This window comes from Symphodus melops (genome assembly GCF_947650265.1).
Source record: "Symphodus melops genome assembly, chromosome: 3".
Lineage (NCBI taxonomy): Eukaryota > Metazoa > Chordata > Actinopteri > Labriformes > Labridae > Symphodus > Symphodus melops.
The window spans coordinates 28,925,327-28,943,356 of record NC_136693.1 but is presented as its reverse complement, the minus strand read 5'-3'; the positions used below and the strand labels follow the sequence as shown (position 1 = coordinate 28,943,356).

The following is an 18,030-nucleotide window of genomic DNA, read 5'->3' as shown; positions in this document are numbered from 1 at the left end:
GTGTGTGTGTGTTTTTGTCCCGCAGATAATGAGCTTGGAAAGAAAAAAAGGAAAAAGGAAAAGATGAAGAGAAGAAGAAGAAGAAACAATAAACAGTGAGGAAAATCAATCAAATAATTTAAATGAAAAGTTGTGTTCTGTCCACATGAGGATGCCAAGTTCTTTTGGGCATTTGTGATGTAGCTGTCCAGTCAGAGAAAATGAGACACATCTTGGATGGGAAGCAAACAAGAGGGGTGGCAGAGGATGCGGGAGGGAGGAGGGGAGGGGGGGAATAAAAGGGAGGGAGGGTGGGCCACAGAAATAAACCCAACTCCCATCTGATGAGCAGCTTGTCCATAATACTGAATCCTTGTCTCTTGCCAAGCCTGCTTCTTGATACAGAAACACGATAAGTGCAGATTTTTTGAACACCCCCCCTCCCCTCCTCCTCTCGTTTGCTTTTGGCCTGGAAGCACTTCCAGCCGCACAGTGCCACGGATAATCAGGTGGCTGTTTTTGTCACTCTGCCCCCCCATGACGTGATAATGAAATTAAAGAAGCAGAGACAAATATAAAAAAAAGGTGGAGGGGGGGGGGGGCGGGGGGAATAGATGCATTTATCTCTTTTGCGCACAACAACTACAGGACAGATGATGTGGCCATCTTGAGATCGTTTGTCATCTGTCAGGCAGCATTGACCTTGCAATGGATGCCGACCGTAGCACTGATATCATCTTTTACAGCGTGAAAAAAAAAAAAAACAGATACAGAGAGAGATCGAGCGAGACAGAAAGAAAGAGAGAGGGCTGTTGTTTTCGGTAATAAAGACAACATTTATGCCTTCCATTTGCACTGCCAGTTAAAAGAGGCACAAACATGGAAATCCATTATGGAACGCTTCTTAAAAGTGTGACCAATCCTTGTTCAGTCAATTAGAGTCTGGAGACGGAGAATATGATGTTTGTCTGTTTCGCCCCCGACACATACAGATCAGCCTGGATTTGATGACGGAAAGAGATTTTTTTTTTTTTTCTGCACAGATAGAGTGAGAGAGAGAGAAAAAAAGAGGGAGATGGAGGGATGGAGGGGCAGCTCAGCCAAGCTCCGCTTATCTCTTTTCTTCTCTGCTTTCTTGCCTTTTTTTTCCTCGTCCCCTCCCATATACAAAAGCATTAATGTGCGCAGCTATGTGCTTTGCCATTGTTCTGTGTTTAAAAGCTTAAAAAGGGGACGTTGTTTGTGTAACTGGCAGAGTTGGCGGTGCGCGGGCCGTGTCCAAAAGCCTGTACTTAAAGTTGCAGAGCGAAAAAAAAATAGGCCGCACAAAAGGGAGCGATAGAAAAGCAGTTAATAAGAGTGGTTACCCCAGAGTGAGCGGGGATGAGGTTTCACATTAAAAAAGATTTATCTTAAAGTATGGTGCTAATCCCTCCAGTTTTAATCCACCCGCTACCCTCCCCACCGCCACCGCCACCACCACCACCACCGGACCCTCCCCTCCTCTGCCTGCACCCTTTTCATTCCTGCCGGGGGATAATAAAAAACTATAAACCATAAAGTTCTTACAATTTCTGGAAACTGGCAAATGCACGGCGGCCTGATTTTACAAGGATTCCTGGCCAGTGAATCACGGAGCTAGGAGGACTCATCTCTCTCACAACAGATTATTAAACGAAAGAGGAAACGGAGGGGTACAGCGGAGGGCAACGAGGACAAAGAAGAAAGAGAAGAGAGGAGGAGAGGAGCGCATGTTTGCTATGACCTATCTGATGATTATCACCACGCCATTGGTAGTGGTGATAGGTGGCGGAGGGGTGTTGTCATGCTCTCTGTCACACTCGGCTGTGTCACACACGCTGGATGGATGCCTCTGTCCACTGCAAGCTGCTTGAATGAGGAAGCATATGGGTGCATGAGAACCTCAGCCCACTTCATGAATATTTGATTCATTTTTTTTTTCCTGTGTGTGTATGTGTCACAGAGAGAGAAAAAAGAAAAGAAGAAAAAAGAGAGGGTGTCTTTTCTCTCTCTCTCTCTCTCTCTCTCTCTCTCTCTCTCTCTCCCTCTCTCTCTCTCTCTCTCTTTCACTTGTCATTGCGAAAAACTCACAAGGCTTACTTTGTGGCATTCTAATCATAATTGCCAATCCTGAATACAAATCTCTCAGCGCTAAACACATCGAGTGAAATTGAAATGACAAAACGAAGCTCATATAACGGTGTAATCAAATATACATTCAGTGGGGGGGAAAAAAGACAAAAAAAAAAAAAAAAAAAAACACAAAAAGTTGAGAGTGTTCTTCCGCAGAGGAGTAAGAGATGAGGATCAGGAGCCAGTTATTAACTCAGCCGGGGAACAAAGAGCTCCAGTGTTGGAGGGCAGCTTAACGCTGAGCCAGTTACTGTACCTTTCAAAACTAATATGTAACCATATCTGTTTTAAAAGGACGATTCATATTACTGTGAATTCAGGAGAAAAGTTGTTCCCATCCCGGCAATGCAGGAAACTCGAATCGCACTCGTAATAACCCCCCCAAACCCCCCCTCCTGCACACAATGGCAGGCCTGGCCTTTTGAGGAAAGCTTCCATTTAAAATGATGAGGGAAATGTTTGTAATGATGTAAAACATCTTCAGCTTCTTTTGACAGGACAATGCTGCTTATTGTGCTTTATTGATGCTGTGGCGACTCCGAAGGTCAGCGTGGGTGTGGCCAGGCAGACAAGGGCGGCACTGAATTAAAATTGGGTTATATGTGATCAAGCGAGTTATTAATCAGATTAAAATGGATTCCCTCTGCCTGCTGTTTAACTAGGCAGGAGAGGAGGGAGGGGGGGGGGAGTAAAGACAGAAAAAGAGAGAAAGAGAAGAACAACAGGCCAGTGTTTACTGGTGCGAGAGCAAAGAAAGTCATTGTCTCAGAGGCTGAAGTCACTGTGGCAGATGAGCAGAGGAGCAGCTCTGTGAAACATCTCGCTGCATGTACTCAGTGTGTCTAAAAGCATGTGCCCTTGCCACGGATGCCCCCTCGCTTCATCCAGGTAACCTCTCTAATCCTGATTAAATCACTGTAATTAGAACAAGCAGTGTTCCTCCACCCCCATATTTCCCTAATAAAACAATGCAGTAGTTTAAATCCGGTCGCTGGGATTTGCAACGCAACAATGCAGTTTATATCCATCTCTGCCGAGGAATTAAGTGTATTTTCTAACTGCTAATGTTATAATGTTGCAGGCTTATTTGTCTCGATGCTCGCTATTCTTTTCCTTATTCCCCCCGCGGTTTGTGTTCTCTCTCCCTCTTTGTGTTTTTTTTTTCTTTCCTCCATGAGCGCAACTTTGTTTATTTGCGTCTTATTTATTTGTGTCTCGACGCTTTTTGATGTTTAAATCAAACATGTTTTTAGCGAGTGGTCGGGATCATCCTTCACGACGGGAAATAATGCAAGTTATTTGTCTTTAATTGCCACAGAGCTTTTCAAACACGCCAACTCGCTGCCTATACCTGTGTATGTTTTTTTTTGTTTTTATTAGTAACGCTGCGTGCCTCCATTGATGTGCAATAACAGAGGAAATAAAAGTTGACATAGTTTCTTGTTTTTTTTTTACCCCCACAGCCCCATTTCCCTCTCTCTCTCTCTCTCTCTCTCTCTCTCTCTCTCTCTCTTTCTCTGCCGTGCTCTCTGTTGTTTTTTATATATCTGGGTTTTTCCTTGAAGTTGCTGCGGCATTGTCTCATTATGTGTCGACTAGCTGTGTAAGTGTAGTTATTATGCCTGTGTGTCTCTGCCTGCTGGTGCTGTTCCCTCTCTCTCTCTCTCTCTCTCTCTCTCTCTCTGTCTCTCTCTCTCCTGTCTCTCTCCGTCTCTCCCTCGGAGGATGAGGAGCTTTATGAGTACAACTCCTCTGAGGCGTCCTCCTCACATCTCCGGGGCGCCTGGGGAAGGGAACGTTGCATTCTTAAGAGGAGCAACTCAAACTGAACAAAGTCTACAGGAGTCAGCGAAGAAAAGAAACAAACAGCAAACTAACGAGATAGAAAGCAGAGATCATGTCAAATATATCGGGTTGGAAGGCCAATTTATAACCCATTGTTTCATGTTTTACGATATCGAATGCAATGCACAGAGACGTGGCTGTGAGTGTGCACGGGGAGAGAGGCTGTGCAGACTTGCATATATACATAAAAGCACTTTTTTTGCACGCAAACACACACAAACACATATAGCGTATAAATCTGATCTCCAGCTCCCACGCTGTAGCCTCTGCTGTTTCCCCGTCCCGTTTCTAAAATAATGAATAGAATAATTGTCGTGCCGGCTAACTTTGCAATCATCCAGTATTCGTCTCCATTTCCTTTTCAAGGGCAACTCGATACTGGCCTTCATTCACTGTACTGTACTTCCAGGAAACGTGATGTGGCCAATATTATCGTCGGTATTAGTGACTCAGAGAGAGACTGTGAAGAGAATATGAAGCCTTTTCAAAAAGGACCTTTCAGCAGGCGCAGGAGTTGATATCAGGGGAATTAGCGAGGTCAAAATATTTTTAGAGTTATCACATCTGCCGCAGAGAAAAGAGAGAAAGGGAGCGAGAGAGAGAGAGAGAGAGAGCAACAGGTACCATCCTTAGGGCTTGACAGTAGCTATTACACCTAATTGCTCTTTTAAAACCACACTATTTGCACTTTTGTGTGACAAGGCGATAATTCACCTCTGCTCAAGTTAAACTGGTAATGTTGTAGCACATGTGAAATAGCACCTCGCCTTCACCAGCCGTCAGAGCTGTCATCTCGGCATGGCGGAGGCACACAATGAGTGCTGGGGGAAGTGTTTCACCAACAGACTTCTTCTTCTTCTTCTCCGCGGTGAAAAGACAGACAGACAGGCCTCCAGACGGCTTAATCACTGGAGGAGCCTGTGCCCTCCAGCAACGAGGAGAGAAAGAAAGAAAGAGGACGGAGAGCGAGAGATAAAGAAAAAGGGAGGATCCTGGAGTGTGGGAAAGTGAAATGGAGAGATGCATGAAGAGAGGGAGAGCTGGTGGACTGAACAGAGAAACATCGGCGGCCGAGCTGTCATGCACAGTCAGCCGGATTTTGGTCAAACTCCGGCTGAAGTTTAATCAAGTTAAGCTGTTTCCTGCATCTACATGTGCCATAAATAAACTATTTAACCAAGCCGTCTGGTTCACTGAGTTTAGAGAGAAGTTTGACCTTTGACACGAACAATCTCTGACCAAAAACCAGCACACTAGTTATCAGATCATCACGGGAAAATAGAATGTATCCTGAGATCATTTTATTTGAACACAACATAGCCCATAGACATGTACTGGTCTGTACCATAAACGTAGCAAAGGCTGCAGTCTCTAAATAGAGGCAGTTATCAAAAGAAGCCTGGGTCGGGATAGGACAGCACCTGAATCTGGATCTGTCTTGTCTACAAAGTTTTTCCCCCCGTTTGACTGAATCCTTTACAGAAAAAAAACAAAAACACTTTTCTCATTACATTTGACATGCAGAGTATTCTGTCCTCATAAATGACGCCTTTCTTACTGATCTATCTTTAGCTTTTACACACACTGTCTTAGAAACCCGCCTGCTCCCCCTTGGAGTCTCGGGGCGTCACCTTCCTGAACTGGCAGACTTTTTTTAAGCTTACTAAACTATTACCAGAATGCAGGTAAGCTATGTGTGTAACTCATTAGTAAACAGGGGGGGGGGGGGGGGGGAGCAATATGTACCCCAGCTCTTTTGCACTTGTCAAAGCATTTGGTGTGAGTGTTCATATGCGTGCACATGTTTGCTGCAGACAAACAGCAACCAAATTCATGGTAATTAACCACCTGATGAGGACAGTGTTATTGGCAATTACCAGGCTCTGCATTATCACACGTTTTAAATGTGTGTGTGTGTGTGCGTGTGAATGCAGGTGTGTGAGAATATATGAGACAGATAAGAGAGAGGTAAAAGGGATGCTACCTGAGAATGGAGTGAAGAGGTCTGTCAGTTTTACTTAAACTGTTTGCAACTAAAGGGATGGAATAGTTTTGCAAATATTCAACTTGAACATAAATCCTTCCACTCTCCTACAACGACACGGCCTTTACTTTGATAGCCAGTTAATTCACTGTGATTCAGCTACAACTGGATGAAGAACACATGTAAGACCTTTTTTTTTTTTATTAAATCCTTGAAACACATCTGGAGAAGAAGAACTCTTCTCGCTGGGGTCCACCACAACAATAGACTGAGCTGCTTTCCTGTACAGTGAGTGCAGCCGTCATGCTGCAACGCCAGGGATAGACACAAGGGGGCGATACAGAGCTCGTCAAGCTAACCGACAGCTGAGTCGGAGATGATGTAAATTTTAACAGAATGGCTATGAATGCAGCGTTTCATCTCTAAATGCATAGAGCACTCTGTAAGATCTATAAAATATAGTGGACGACGTCCCCAGCTTCTCACTCTGAGGCACATGTTCTGTAGCTGCAGGTGATCAGAGAGAGAGGGATCTTGTTTTTCGTGCACGTAAAATAGAACAACGTGGAATAATGAGCAAAACTTTTTAAATGGCCGTCTGTGTGCAAAGAAAGCAGGACGGGACGCACGGTTGTGTGTGTGTGTTCAGAGAGGAGACACATTTGCCTTCATTCTGTATTTTTAATAATCTGACAATTTAATCTTAAACGATATTGACAACACTCTTGCCTTTCACCAGACTGCCTTTCAGCAGACTTGAAACTGTTGTGTTCACTCTCAGATGCACGTCACGTCCGCAAAATGACAACGTAGAATTCAAAGAAAACAGGATTCAATCCAACAGGTGTTCCCATTATTTTAAAATAAAACAGTTTTTTTTCAGTCTTCAAAAGGTTATATTCTAAAAATGTGTATTTATTCAGGCCAATGCTACGACACTAGAATTTTAGACACTAGGTTTAAATATTGAGGAAGCATAGAAGGTTGAAAATGAAACCTTAATGTCGATTAAATGGCTGATAAAGTGAAACGTGTTAGAGGAGAACATTAAAAATTGTATGATCTGTCAATTAGGAGCAACTTTTATTTCTTGAAGAATAAAAATATCAGAGACATTTTTTTTTAATTTAATTTATTTAGTCCAAATATTATCAAGGACACGAGTGTGTTCATGTCTAACTGCTGTTGTTGGTGCTGTTTCTGTGCATAAATAAAGTTACTGTATCTGTGTCGTAATGACTGCAGCATATGTGCAGTTTGTGTTTTTAGTGTGTGTGCGCTCGACTGCGTGTGTGTAAAGCTTAATTTGTTATGCCTACCTTTCTTCCACTTGAACCAGAGAAAGTGAAAATTACACCAGTAATGCCAACTGTGATCCACTACATCTGCGCTCCGCAGCCAGCCCACCAATCCCACCATATGTCTTTAATTACATCAATGCTTTACAGAACCACTTTTTACACACAAACACACACACACACACACACACACACACACACACACACGGGCGCAAACAAACACAAACATGCACATACACACATTAGCCTTTTATTACAACCACCTCTATAAGCCTACGTTACTCTGGTGTGTTTAGGTGTGTGTATGTGTGTGTTTGTATGTGTGTGTGTGTGTGTTCATGTGTATGAACTGTATATTTTTTTTTTGCACATTGTTCTAAATTGACCCCGGCATTCACGAGTTCATATCCCGAGCAGTGAAGGCCGGCTGGAGTGCACTCTCTCTGTCAGAGCTAATTGGCCACTGTGACAGAACCATAGCGGTGTTTAAGATGAAAACCAACACGCACACACACACACACACACACACACACACACACACACACACACACACACACACACACACACACACACACACACACACACACACACACACAGCTATAGATACACACTGTTGTAGATGTTATAGGTTGTTGAGCAGCAAACCCGTTTCAGGCCTGCATCATGTCTCACCAGTTCAGAGAGGTTCATGTTTACTACCCTGGGTTTTTTGGGGTTTTTTTACACTATCACACTTTTTTTTTTTTTTACACCATCACACGTTTATTTATTTTTTTACAACTTTTTTCCAGTCTTCTGATGCCAGAAACGTTCCCAAACTGTTAGGAACATGATCTCGGCATCAAAATCAAAGGGGGTGCATAACTCTACAAAACCAATGAAATTCTCATTTTCAATATTTGATTCAGACAGAAAATTCACTTTGGGCTGTGACTCGGACTCTGTTTATATCCCCCCCCCCCCCCTATCTGACAGCGACAGTCCCTCTCTCTGTGAGGTGATGCATGTGTGTGCATGTGTGAAAACAGCTCTTCCAAGTTAGTGAGTTGTCAGGTTTGCTTTTATCATACCGGAGCAATCATTTTCAATGTTAAACTAACAGCTAAACCTGATTTATTCCCAACACTGACATTAAAGGACACTTCCAGTCCTTGTGTAGTTCTCCGTCTTCTCTGCAGTGTTTCACTGCTGAAGCTTTCTGCTGTTGTTTAAGTGACACTGAGCCCTCACCAAACATGTTCGCCCTCTGAAGTCTTCAAAAATAGCCCCTTTATACTGTCATCTAATGTGTGTACAGGAGATGATGCTCTCAGAGTTTTCTTTTTTTTTTGTCAGCTACAAACACCAACAAACAACAGCACTTATGAGGAGAACTGTGGAGCACAATCTGAGAGCACTTGTAAATTGGATGTGATGGCTCTAATTGATGTGAGAATATTCAGCATCCCCCTCTCTTCTTTCACTCTCCTATCCACTAACTCTCTGTTTGTGTAGCCTCCTTCTCAAATTGCGAGAGGTGCTCTGCTACGAGCTCTGCCATTTCCTCCTCTGAAATCATTGAGACCTACTCCTCCATCAACACTTCCTCTCCAGCTTGTCAATCTCAACCTTCCTGAAGTCCTGCTCCACGTTTAATATATTAAATGAACGAGATGGGGGGGTGGTGGCGGGTTGAGGTAATGTAAGTAATACGATGTGAGGAGCAATGTTCGCAAGCAGTCGTGGCATGTACAGCACTGTTTGAATAATGTAATACTTCATGTTTGATAATGCATGGCTATAGATAGGTCTCCTCTGCAGCCAAGTATTGATTGCGTTAAGCACATCTACAGTACAGCAAATGGTGCGGGTTCATATCAATCTTTACACAGCGTAGTGTACCTCAGTAACCAGATACCTTGTCTGATTACAAAGACCTGAGGGCCATTGCTGCTGGTAATGACATTTATTGATAAATCCAATTCCTGGGCCAATTTAGGGATGTGTGGTTTTAATACTACAGACGTGTGAAAATGTGTGTGTGAATCCGAATATGTGTGTATCTGTTATGTGTCAGAGTGCAAGTAGATTCATGTGCATTGTAGCCCTTTTTTTGTCGCCTCCTCTGGGCATACTAATGAAGAGACGGCCACTCCAGACGTGCGGCGCGTGCCCTACAACAGCTCCCACAGATTCAGGGGAGAATTTCGATATTAATGATTTATGCTGTATTTGCATACAAACCTAATGCAAACCCACTCCAGATAATCACATTTCGCCAGGTCTGAATTGAGTTTTACGGACGTCTTTGCTAGCCCCACCCTTTTTTTTCCACCCACCAGATACCACAGGAACGTGTGGCCGCCGCTCTTCACGCTGCTGGTGACCAGAAACACAAGGGGTTTACAAGTGGAGACATAAAGAGGGGACTGTAATAGTGCATGAAACAAGTGTCTCTTTATACTCCTTATCTCAGGCTCTATCATACAGTGTAGTTTGTGTAGCAGAGCTGGCAGCAGTCACAATAGTGGTTGTGACAGAAGTAACAATGGTAGTATTGACAACAGTGCAGCAGGTAGATTTACCTAAGTGTTCAAGTTTATCAAAGTCAAACTCTGGTACCACTCTTGTTTGATGCTTCCTCTTAAATTAGATATTGATGCAATTTTTACATTTGAAAAAAAATCTTACATGGTTGATAACATACAGTGACAAGTTATGAAAGACTTGAAAGAGTTGTGTGCACTTCCTGTAAGCAGCTGGGAGTCCAATCAGACTTAAAGCTGTTTGTTTGCACTTCCTGACGATGTTTCCTTCTTTTTTAGATCTTTGCATGTGTTGTCCTTACTCTCTGATGTGTCTCGCTTTGCATGCAAGCATCTGCTACATAAACTGTAGAATTGTAAAGACAGTTCTCTTTTTTTACCGCCAAAAAAACAAACCAGACCATCGAAGAGAAGACTGATTTTTTCAAAATAGTTTATGAATGTTTTTAATTGTTAAATCCTCGTTATTTGAACTGAGAGAATCTAAGAGTACTGTCGCTTTAAGACGACCACAGAGCTTCAGTCATTTCACATAAACCTGCAAAAGTGAGAGAGCACCGCCTGAAATGCAAATACATGTTAACAATGTTTCAGTATTGAAATTTAGAAATGCAAAGGTGTCTACGTTTCAATTTTCGGTAATTCAAAAAACAGGAAGTCACCCAATATTTAATGCTGATGACTTCTGTTTCTGTTGTGGTGGTTTCAAAACAGGAATCGATTTCATCTGATATATCAGAAGGTCGTGTCTTAGTTTAAAAATCTGGTATCATGACTAGTCTTTATTGTGTCACAGTGTGTGAACTCACAGTAATGACATTACAGTCACATTGAAGTTGCTTTCCTCGTCTTAATACCAGCTGTTAGTCAACAGTTCTCATGAAGAGACAGAAATAAAAGTAACCTTTACACAATAAGTAAGACTTGCTGCAATGTGGGGATTGAACATATTTTCTCTCTCAGGTTTCACACTGACTCATGAACACGCTTACATTCACTCCTATAATCAACCAGGTGCAAGCAGCGCTCAAAGGAAGTGTGTGAGGAGACTCTTCGTAGGCCTCTGGTTTCTTGATTTTTCTGATTTTCAATTAATTTAAACTCCACTTTAACACCCTAATATGAACATAAACAGATTTTAAAATCTGATAACATTATTGTACACGAACACACATATAGCTGCTGATCCAATATCTAGACCTAACTTGCCTTTCCTATTAACTCATAATGATACTTCTTCTTTCCTGTGCTGACATCTGATGGAGACTTTTGTTTGTCATAAAGTTAGACTCAGAAACTCTCTTAGCTTTTTAATTACGATGAATGCCTGACTCAGACGAGGACAAACGAACAACATGTATTAAAAAAAAAAAAAAAAAAGGCCTTTGTTCCTCAGAGAACAGCGTTATCTCTAAAGGTCAAGCATTCCTCGTCACATAGGGAACTGCCCACATTACACAGCTTGCTTTCACTGGCTTTGTGATTAGACAATAAGTAGGGCATTGTCAGACAAAGCCATTTCTCTATTAGATGACACATGTATCAATCCTGATTGGTTAAAACGCAGCCATGATGTGGAGATATGCAGACAGCTTGGTACCATGACAACGCTTGCTACACAGTCAGATGGAAAGGTCAGATGAACATATGTAGCAGCACTCCTTTATTGAGGGATCACTGTTATTAATAAAGTGAACATATCCTTCACTAGGTTGTTTTGAATGGTACTCCTGGGAACATGAGCTCCACATATTGCAGGCATTATGAAACTGTTTTCTTGTCAACAAGAAAAAAGAAGAAAAAAAAGCAACAGATCATGTTTTTGTTTGTACACAGTGATGACTTGTTTTCGGGGTGGAGCCCAACTAGTGGCAGGAAGTTAGCTAACGGTAGCTTGTTTTACGCAGTCTTCAATCATTTAAATTATTGGTACAGCAGAAGACAAGTTGTCTTATGGAGACGCAAAGGGGTGGAGTTTCCTTAGCTGGACTCACTTTCAGGTCATGGGTTGAAGATCCAACTAAACAGCCAAAGTTAAAGTGGCAGGAAATCTTTGTATACCTCGTGGAAAAACCCAGCGGCTACAGCCTCAAGGTTTTTAAATCTCTTGCCGCGTACAACTTTGTACTTTGCAGCCTTTTCATGTAGATTAAATACTGAGATATGTCGGGCGGTTTTACTGTATTTGGGACTGGTGTACGACCTATAGCAGCTATACAACAACAATGTAGCAGGTCATACTGAAGCTGACGATTAAAAACTGTTAATAAAATACAAATGAACAAAACAGACTTGGGAGATTAATTTGACAGAATCTAAAACATTAAACATCGAAGCCAAGTTAGAGTGACGAAATAGTCATCACAGACAAATGCAGGCATCGTTAAGTATCTCTGAATTAATATATAATGAATGATAATGCTTTTTGTTTGTCCTATTTATTCAAAATTTTCTGTAGTTTTAATTATTGTGGGCAATGAATAGTTGTCATTGTTTTAGATCTACGTAGTATTTTTTTCTATATTTTCTTTCTCTGTAGCATGTATAATTTAGTGTTTCAAAGCTCCACACAAACTTTGGGTTCTTTACTTTCTTCCACTCTTCAACAACCAGCACTAAACAGAGAAAGAGCAAAAAAAAGAGAAAAAAGAACTTCCTTCTTCAGTCTCAAGGAGCGGCTGTAACCTTAGCAGAATCATGAAAGTTGACAGTTCATTTTTCACAGGGTCATAGATCGACGAGTCTTATAAAGTAATGGGCTTTTGGGAGCCGGCTTTATGAGAGCTAAGATAGTTAAGAGACATGTGCAGGAGATGGCAAGGGGAGCCGAGGTCCTGCTCTGACTCATTCAGGGTTATTCCCTCCATGATGTGGAGCGGGAGGGAGGCGCTGCACTCCCAGTAATATAAACGTGTAATAAAGATTAATCTGTTGCTAGTCGCCAGGCTGATAGCTTCTAAACCTGCTTGAAATAAGGCTGAAATCACTTCAGAGCCAATCCCGAGACCTTCAGTGAGTGTCTGAGATTCCTCTGTGGGTGTCAAGAAAAAAAATGTAGGTGTTTTATGTCTATGCAGTGCTGGGGAAATTCAATTTGTGTTTCAAATACATGTGTATTCATGACTTTGTATGTGTGTGGTTTGCTGCCGGTATAGCTGCCTGTGAATACATGTTTATGTCCTGTAAAGCAGTTACAGTGCCAGTAGAGGTTAAAGACACTCACCAGATGCGTCTGGCCTCTTCATGCCCCCCGTGGGTGCTCCCACCGCTCCACCTCCCAGGCCGTTGAATGCAGGCAGGTTGTCGTTGCTGTAGGCCCTGAGGACAGACAGCATGTTCATCTGCTGCTCTAGGTGGCTCTGCTGCTCGGCCTTCAACAGTCCTGGAGGACCTCCGGGAGACAGGAGGCCCAGGCTCTGCTGCCACTGCTTCTCGAGAGGAAGAGCTTGATTCTTGGCTTGGGGAACCAGAGAAAGTGACTTCATGGTGGAGGAAGAAGCTGCCAAACCAGCTCCATTCCTCGGGGACAGAGTGGAGTCATCTTGGAGTTGTTTGGCGTGGTGGTTCTGCATGTGGTCTAAAGTTGGACTTTCTTCTTCATCTTGCTCCATGTCCATTTGTCCATCCTCATATCTTTCCTCCTCTTCTTCAGCCACTCTTTCCTCCTCTTCTTCTTCATCGGAGTGATTCTGTTGCAGCTGTCTCATGGGGGTGGTTGAGGGGGTTTCACTGGCACTGTTCACCCCAGCCTTAGCAACCTCATCATCTGATCCCACCTGGTCCTCCTCAACTGCTCCACAGGAGCCCTTCTCACCAATCTGGCCATCAACCCCTGAAGAGGCCACTCCAAAGACCTGGCTTGGAAGGTCCAGACCATGCTCTACTGGGGTGATAAACCCTTGAAGGCCCTGTTCCCTTGAGGATCCATCATAGAGGCCACCAAACCGCCTGTAGAAGTCGCTCTGGAAAGGGTTGTAGGGCTGGTCCATGTGGTTGTTCCATCCTCCTTGGGTTTTCTCTCCATCTCTTTCCCCATCTTTGTCAATTGCGGAGATCTTGTTGTTGTTGTTGTTGGAGGTGGTAGTAGAAGCCTCTAGATGGAGCTCCTTTCCGTTATCAGACCGCTGTGGTTGGGTCTTACCCAGGTGGTTGGCCTGGAGGTGCAGAGCCATGAGCTCCAATGACGGGGTGGAGAAGGAGCAGAAGAGACAGCCATGCCACGCCACATTATCATGGATGGTTACTGAGGAACCCGGGAGGGATCCCGATGCAGACTCAGGCCGGACTGATACTGACAGATCAAGTGGTTCGTATTGGGACCCTGGTTTGCCATGCACTGGTTTCTGTTTGGTTTCAGCCTTATCTTCTCTGTCCTGGTCAGCAGACATCGCCCTCTTTGCTTTGGGCTCACCATTATCGTTGTAGCAATGGGCCTGAAGCTGTGCTGGACTGTGGTTGTCCTTCATATCCTTCTTCATGGAGCTGAGAACAAAGCTGTCCATGAAGGCCTGGAGAGAACCTTGGAAGTGGACTCCATTTCCCATCATGCTTTGGTAAGCCCTGCTTAAGTCAGTGAAGCTATCTGTCACTGTTGAGACCAGTGAGGCTGCGCCGTCAGCAGATTTCATGTTCTCAGCTGAGGAGGAGGAGTCGAAACGGCGGTCTCCACGCTCACGATCTCGGTCGTGCGGGGGCATCATGCCGGCCGATGCCCACTGATGGGGCAGCAATGGACCCGCCCTGAAGTCCAGGTTGGAAGGCATGCTCTTGAAAACATTACGGAGGACATCTGGTCGGGCAAAGATGCCACCGCCGGCTGTCTTCCCTTGATCATCTTTGTGGTCAGAAGAAGCGTTGTGGCCAGAGGAAGGGGCTGAGTTGGTGGAGCCATTTTGACGCTCGCGGTGGTGGCGCTCCAGGTGGTACTTCAGACTGGCAGACTGGGTGCCGGCATAGTCACAATGAGGGCACCGGTAGGGTTTCTCTCCTGAGAGGCCGAGAAAGAGACAGAGAAACAGAAAGGAAAAGACAGGGAAAACAGTGAATAATTAACCTGATTATTAGATTGAATGGATATCACAATCTATTTATTGGAGCAGGGAATGTGGACCCTAGGGTCATGTAACCTCCCTGAACAAAGGAAATTAGGTCAAATGACTTGAGCTCACAAAAAAGATATGCATGTCATTAACAACTATAAAAAAAGAGACGATATTTTAACATTTTCTCAATATGAAATGCTTAAAACAGGCAAAAAAATGTTGAACTCCTGAAAGGTTAAAGAAGGTTAGGTGGGGAAAATAACCTAAGTTAGAGGAAGTTTAGATTTTACATTTTATAAAATAAACGTCAACACAAAGACACACGAGGAGCCGGTTTTCACTGAACTATTCGATGTCTTTGCACTTCCCTGAACGTCGCCTCCTCTGTACTGGATGTGTGCAGCTTGCGGATGTTTGTCTGTGTACTGGGATGGGGGTGGGGGTGTGGAGTAGGCATCTGAATATGGGTCGATCCAGCTCGATCCAGCCCCGCCAAGTGAGCCATCACTCACATCAACACCATAAAAAAGATTTCACCATATGGTGCTTTCAGTCCACTACAAGAGATAATATTTCCGCTGACAACAAAACTGTCTCGATGCTATCTGTGTTTGCATGAGTGAAGGCTTCAAGGGACTGGGTCTCCGATTGTGTGTGTCTGTGCAGCTTTGCATAGGTGTGTGTGTCAGTGTGTGTGTGTGTGTGTGTGTGTGTGTGTGTGTGTGTGTGTCTGCAATGGGATCATCAGGCCTCATCTCTGGCCTTGTTTGTTGTCAGTCCTGTGCCTTGGCAAAAAATACAATTTCTCAGACATTCCCTATTTGCAGTTTATCTCGGGACCCATAAATCAGAAACAGCATACGCTCGCATTGACCACTGGCACAGACCATTTGACTGAGAAGAAAATACTATGATATGCTTCTCAAAAATAAGCCCATGATTATTGAAAAAAAGAAAAGAAAAGAAATGTGCAGGCAGCATATGCAAACCACATGTAAGATGAGTGAAGCCCTATGAAGAAGAACAATATGATTCACTACAGGACAAACAGATGAAAGAGATTCATTTTGCTGTAAAGAGGGGTGAGTATGGCGGGTAACATTTACATATACTTATTTACGCTGCAAATCCATATTCATGAATATTCTTGATAATGGTATAAAACCAGCATTATTCTGCCAGAAGTGGATCTTCCATTGGAATGATACTTGTGTTGAAATAGAACACATCCTGCTAGCAATTATAATAGGCTTGGAGTCTGAGCCAGATTTGGATTCATTAAACAATGAAACAAAGGGGGGAAAACGCTAAGCTTGATTTTATTTTTTATATATATATATACATATCAAAACTTCCCAGAGTGGAATTTTTGCCACTGGGATAAAAGCGACTGTGTGGAAAGAGAGGGAGGGTGGTGGAAAAAGAAAGAAAAAAGGGGTATTGTTGCAGCTTTCTTTTTTTTTTTTGCATGTATGCACATTTCCATACACTATATACAGAATATGGTCATAAAATGTTTAGATAATACACATGGAAACCATTTTATAAAGGAAAAAAGGCATTGTTACGCAAGGCTGGTTTGAATGATTTAAGTCGGGCTGTGTAGTAAATCATGGATATAATTAGCAAATGGCATACTGCTCAAGTAATTTATCATTATTTAGAGGGCACCATTCCAGAAAAAGACTCTGCGATCTGCAGACCTACTGCAGAGTTCTCACATACAAGGCCACAAACACCAACTCAATACAATATTGATACAGCCGGGAAACGAATAGGAGGGTATACAAAAGAAAATTGAAGGTGCGGATGCTGAAAAGAGCAGAGAGAAAGAATAAGAGAGTCCAAAAAAAAGGAAGAGGAAGCGTGCAGAGAGACAGATAGCCCTGACTATAGATAGAAAGACAGTGATTTGATATCTTTTCTCTTATGCTAGAGTGGCTATGAGGCATAGAGTATATTTAAAATAAACCATACGAGATGAGCTTTTAACCCAATAAGTGCTTCTCCTGTGAGCCGCCGAACAGAGGCTCAGTGCTGATTTAATAAGGAAACGTCCCTGATGCAAATGATCATTCTCAATTCCTCTAACTGGACAAAATGATATTCTAGGAGCCAAATTAGACAGAAATTAGACTGATCTGATCTTTTTCTCCCCCCTCCACTGTCTTTTCTTCCTTGATAAGAGGTTGTTAATGTTCATGGAGGGGGGGGGGGGAATAAAGATTAATGTACCATCTAAATATCTAAAAATGAGAATGAAAAGCCCAGAAGATTGTATGCTTGACACTCGTCTTTGATGTTTACCAAGTAAGGCAAACTGAAAATAAATACAAATGCCCTCCGAGACTTATCGGTTAATTCCAGTTTTCCATTAAAATTAAGAACTTAAATACATCTGGAGCGAGTGAGACACACAACAAGTGCATTTCTGCATTTACTTGTGTTTACGTAAGTGTGTGTGTGTGTGTGTGTGTGTGTGTGTGTGTGCGTGTGTGCGTGCGTGCACCATTTGGAATGGGTGTGAACACATGTTTATGCATGCCTGTTTGTGTGTGTGTGTGTGTGTGTGTGTGTGTGTGTGTGTGTGTGTGTGTGTTTGTTGGTGTCTTAGAGGGCCATTTGGACTGGCTAAGACATCTGCTCCATCATACGTCAGGGGCCTGGTGTGACATCTGGGGAATATACTGTATCCTGCCTTGCAACATTACACACAATTTACTGCTAAAGGTCATTATGTACCCGTTAATCCACTTTTAATTGATATCAGCGCAAACAGCACAACCTCCCAGCCACATGACAGATCACTGCCGCCACAAAACCAGAAAATTACTACTTACGAGTTAAAAATAGAGCAGTGAACTTTTTTGCTGTGGTCCATCTCAGCTTTGTCGAACGACTTCTGAACATTTTGTTCCTCACAAAATGAATGTAAGAAGGGGAGAAAATACACTTGTGTAGCTTCCTAAGCTTTGAGGGGGAAAACTGAAGCACATAAACATCTAAGTGACACCTCTGTGGCCGTAAATCAGCCTTCTTCCGATTGCAGGAGTGGGATCTGCCTCTCCACAGCGTGTGTGCAGTTCATGTAGCTTGCACTGATTTCATCTGGCTGTGTGTGGATTGTGACACTGCCATAGAAACAAGTAAAGATAAATACCCCAAACCTGTACAGAAGGGCAATTAAAGTGGCTTAATAGATA

General features: G+C 43.1%; 1 protein-coding gene across 3 annotated transcripts in view; it reads right to left on the bottom strand.

Moving 5' to 3' along the window:
* The window catches only part of znf536 (zinc finger protein 536), a 213,499-nt gene that overhangs the window by 34,496 nt on the left and 160,973 nt on the right, over positions 1-18,030 (bottom strand). For all 3 annotated transcript variants that reach the window (XM_079339213.1, XM_079339211.1, XM_079339212.1), the window contains exon 7: positions 13,009-14,772. In XM_079339213.1, coding sequence (XP_079195339.1) covers positions 13,009-14,772 — 1,764 coding nt within the window. The remainder of the gene's footprint in view (positions 1-13,008; positions 14,773-18,030) is intronic.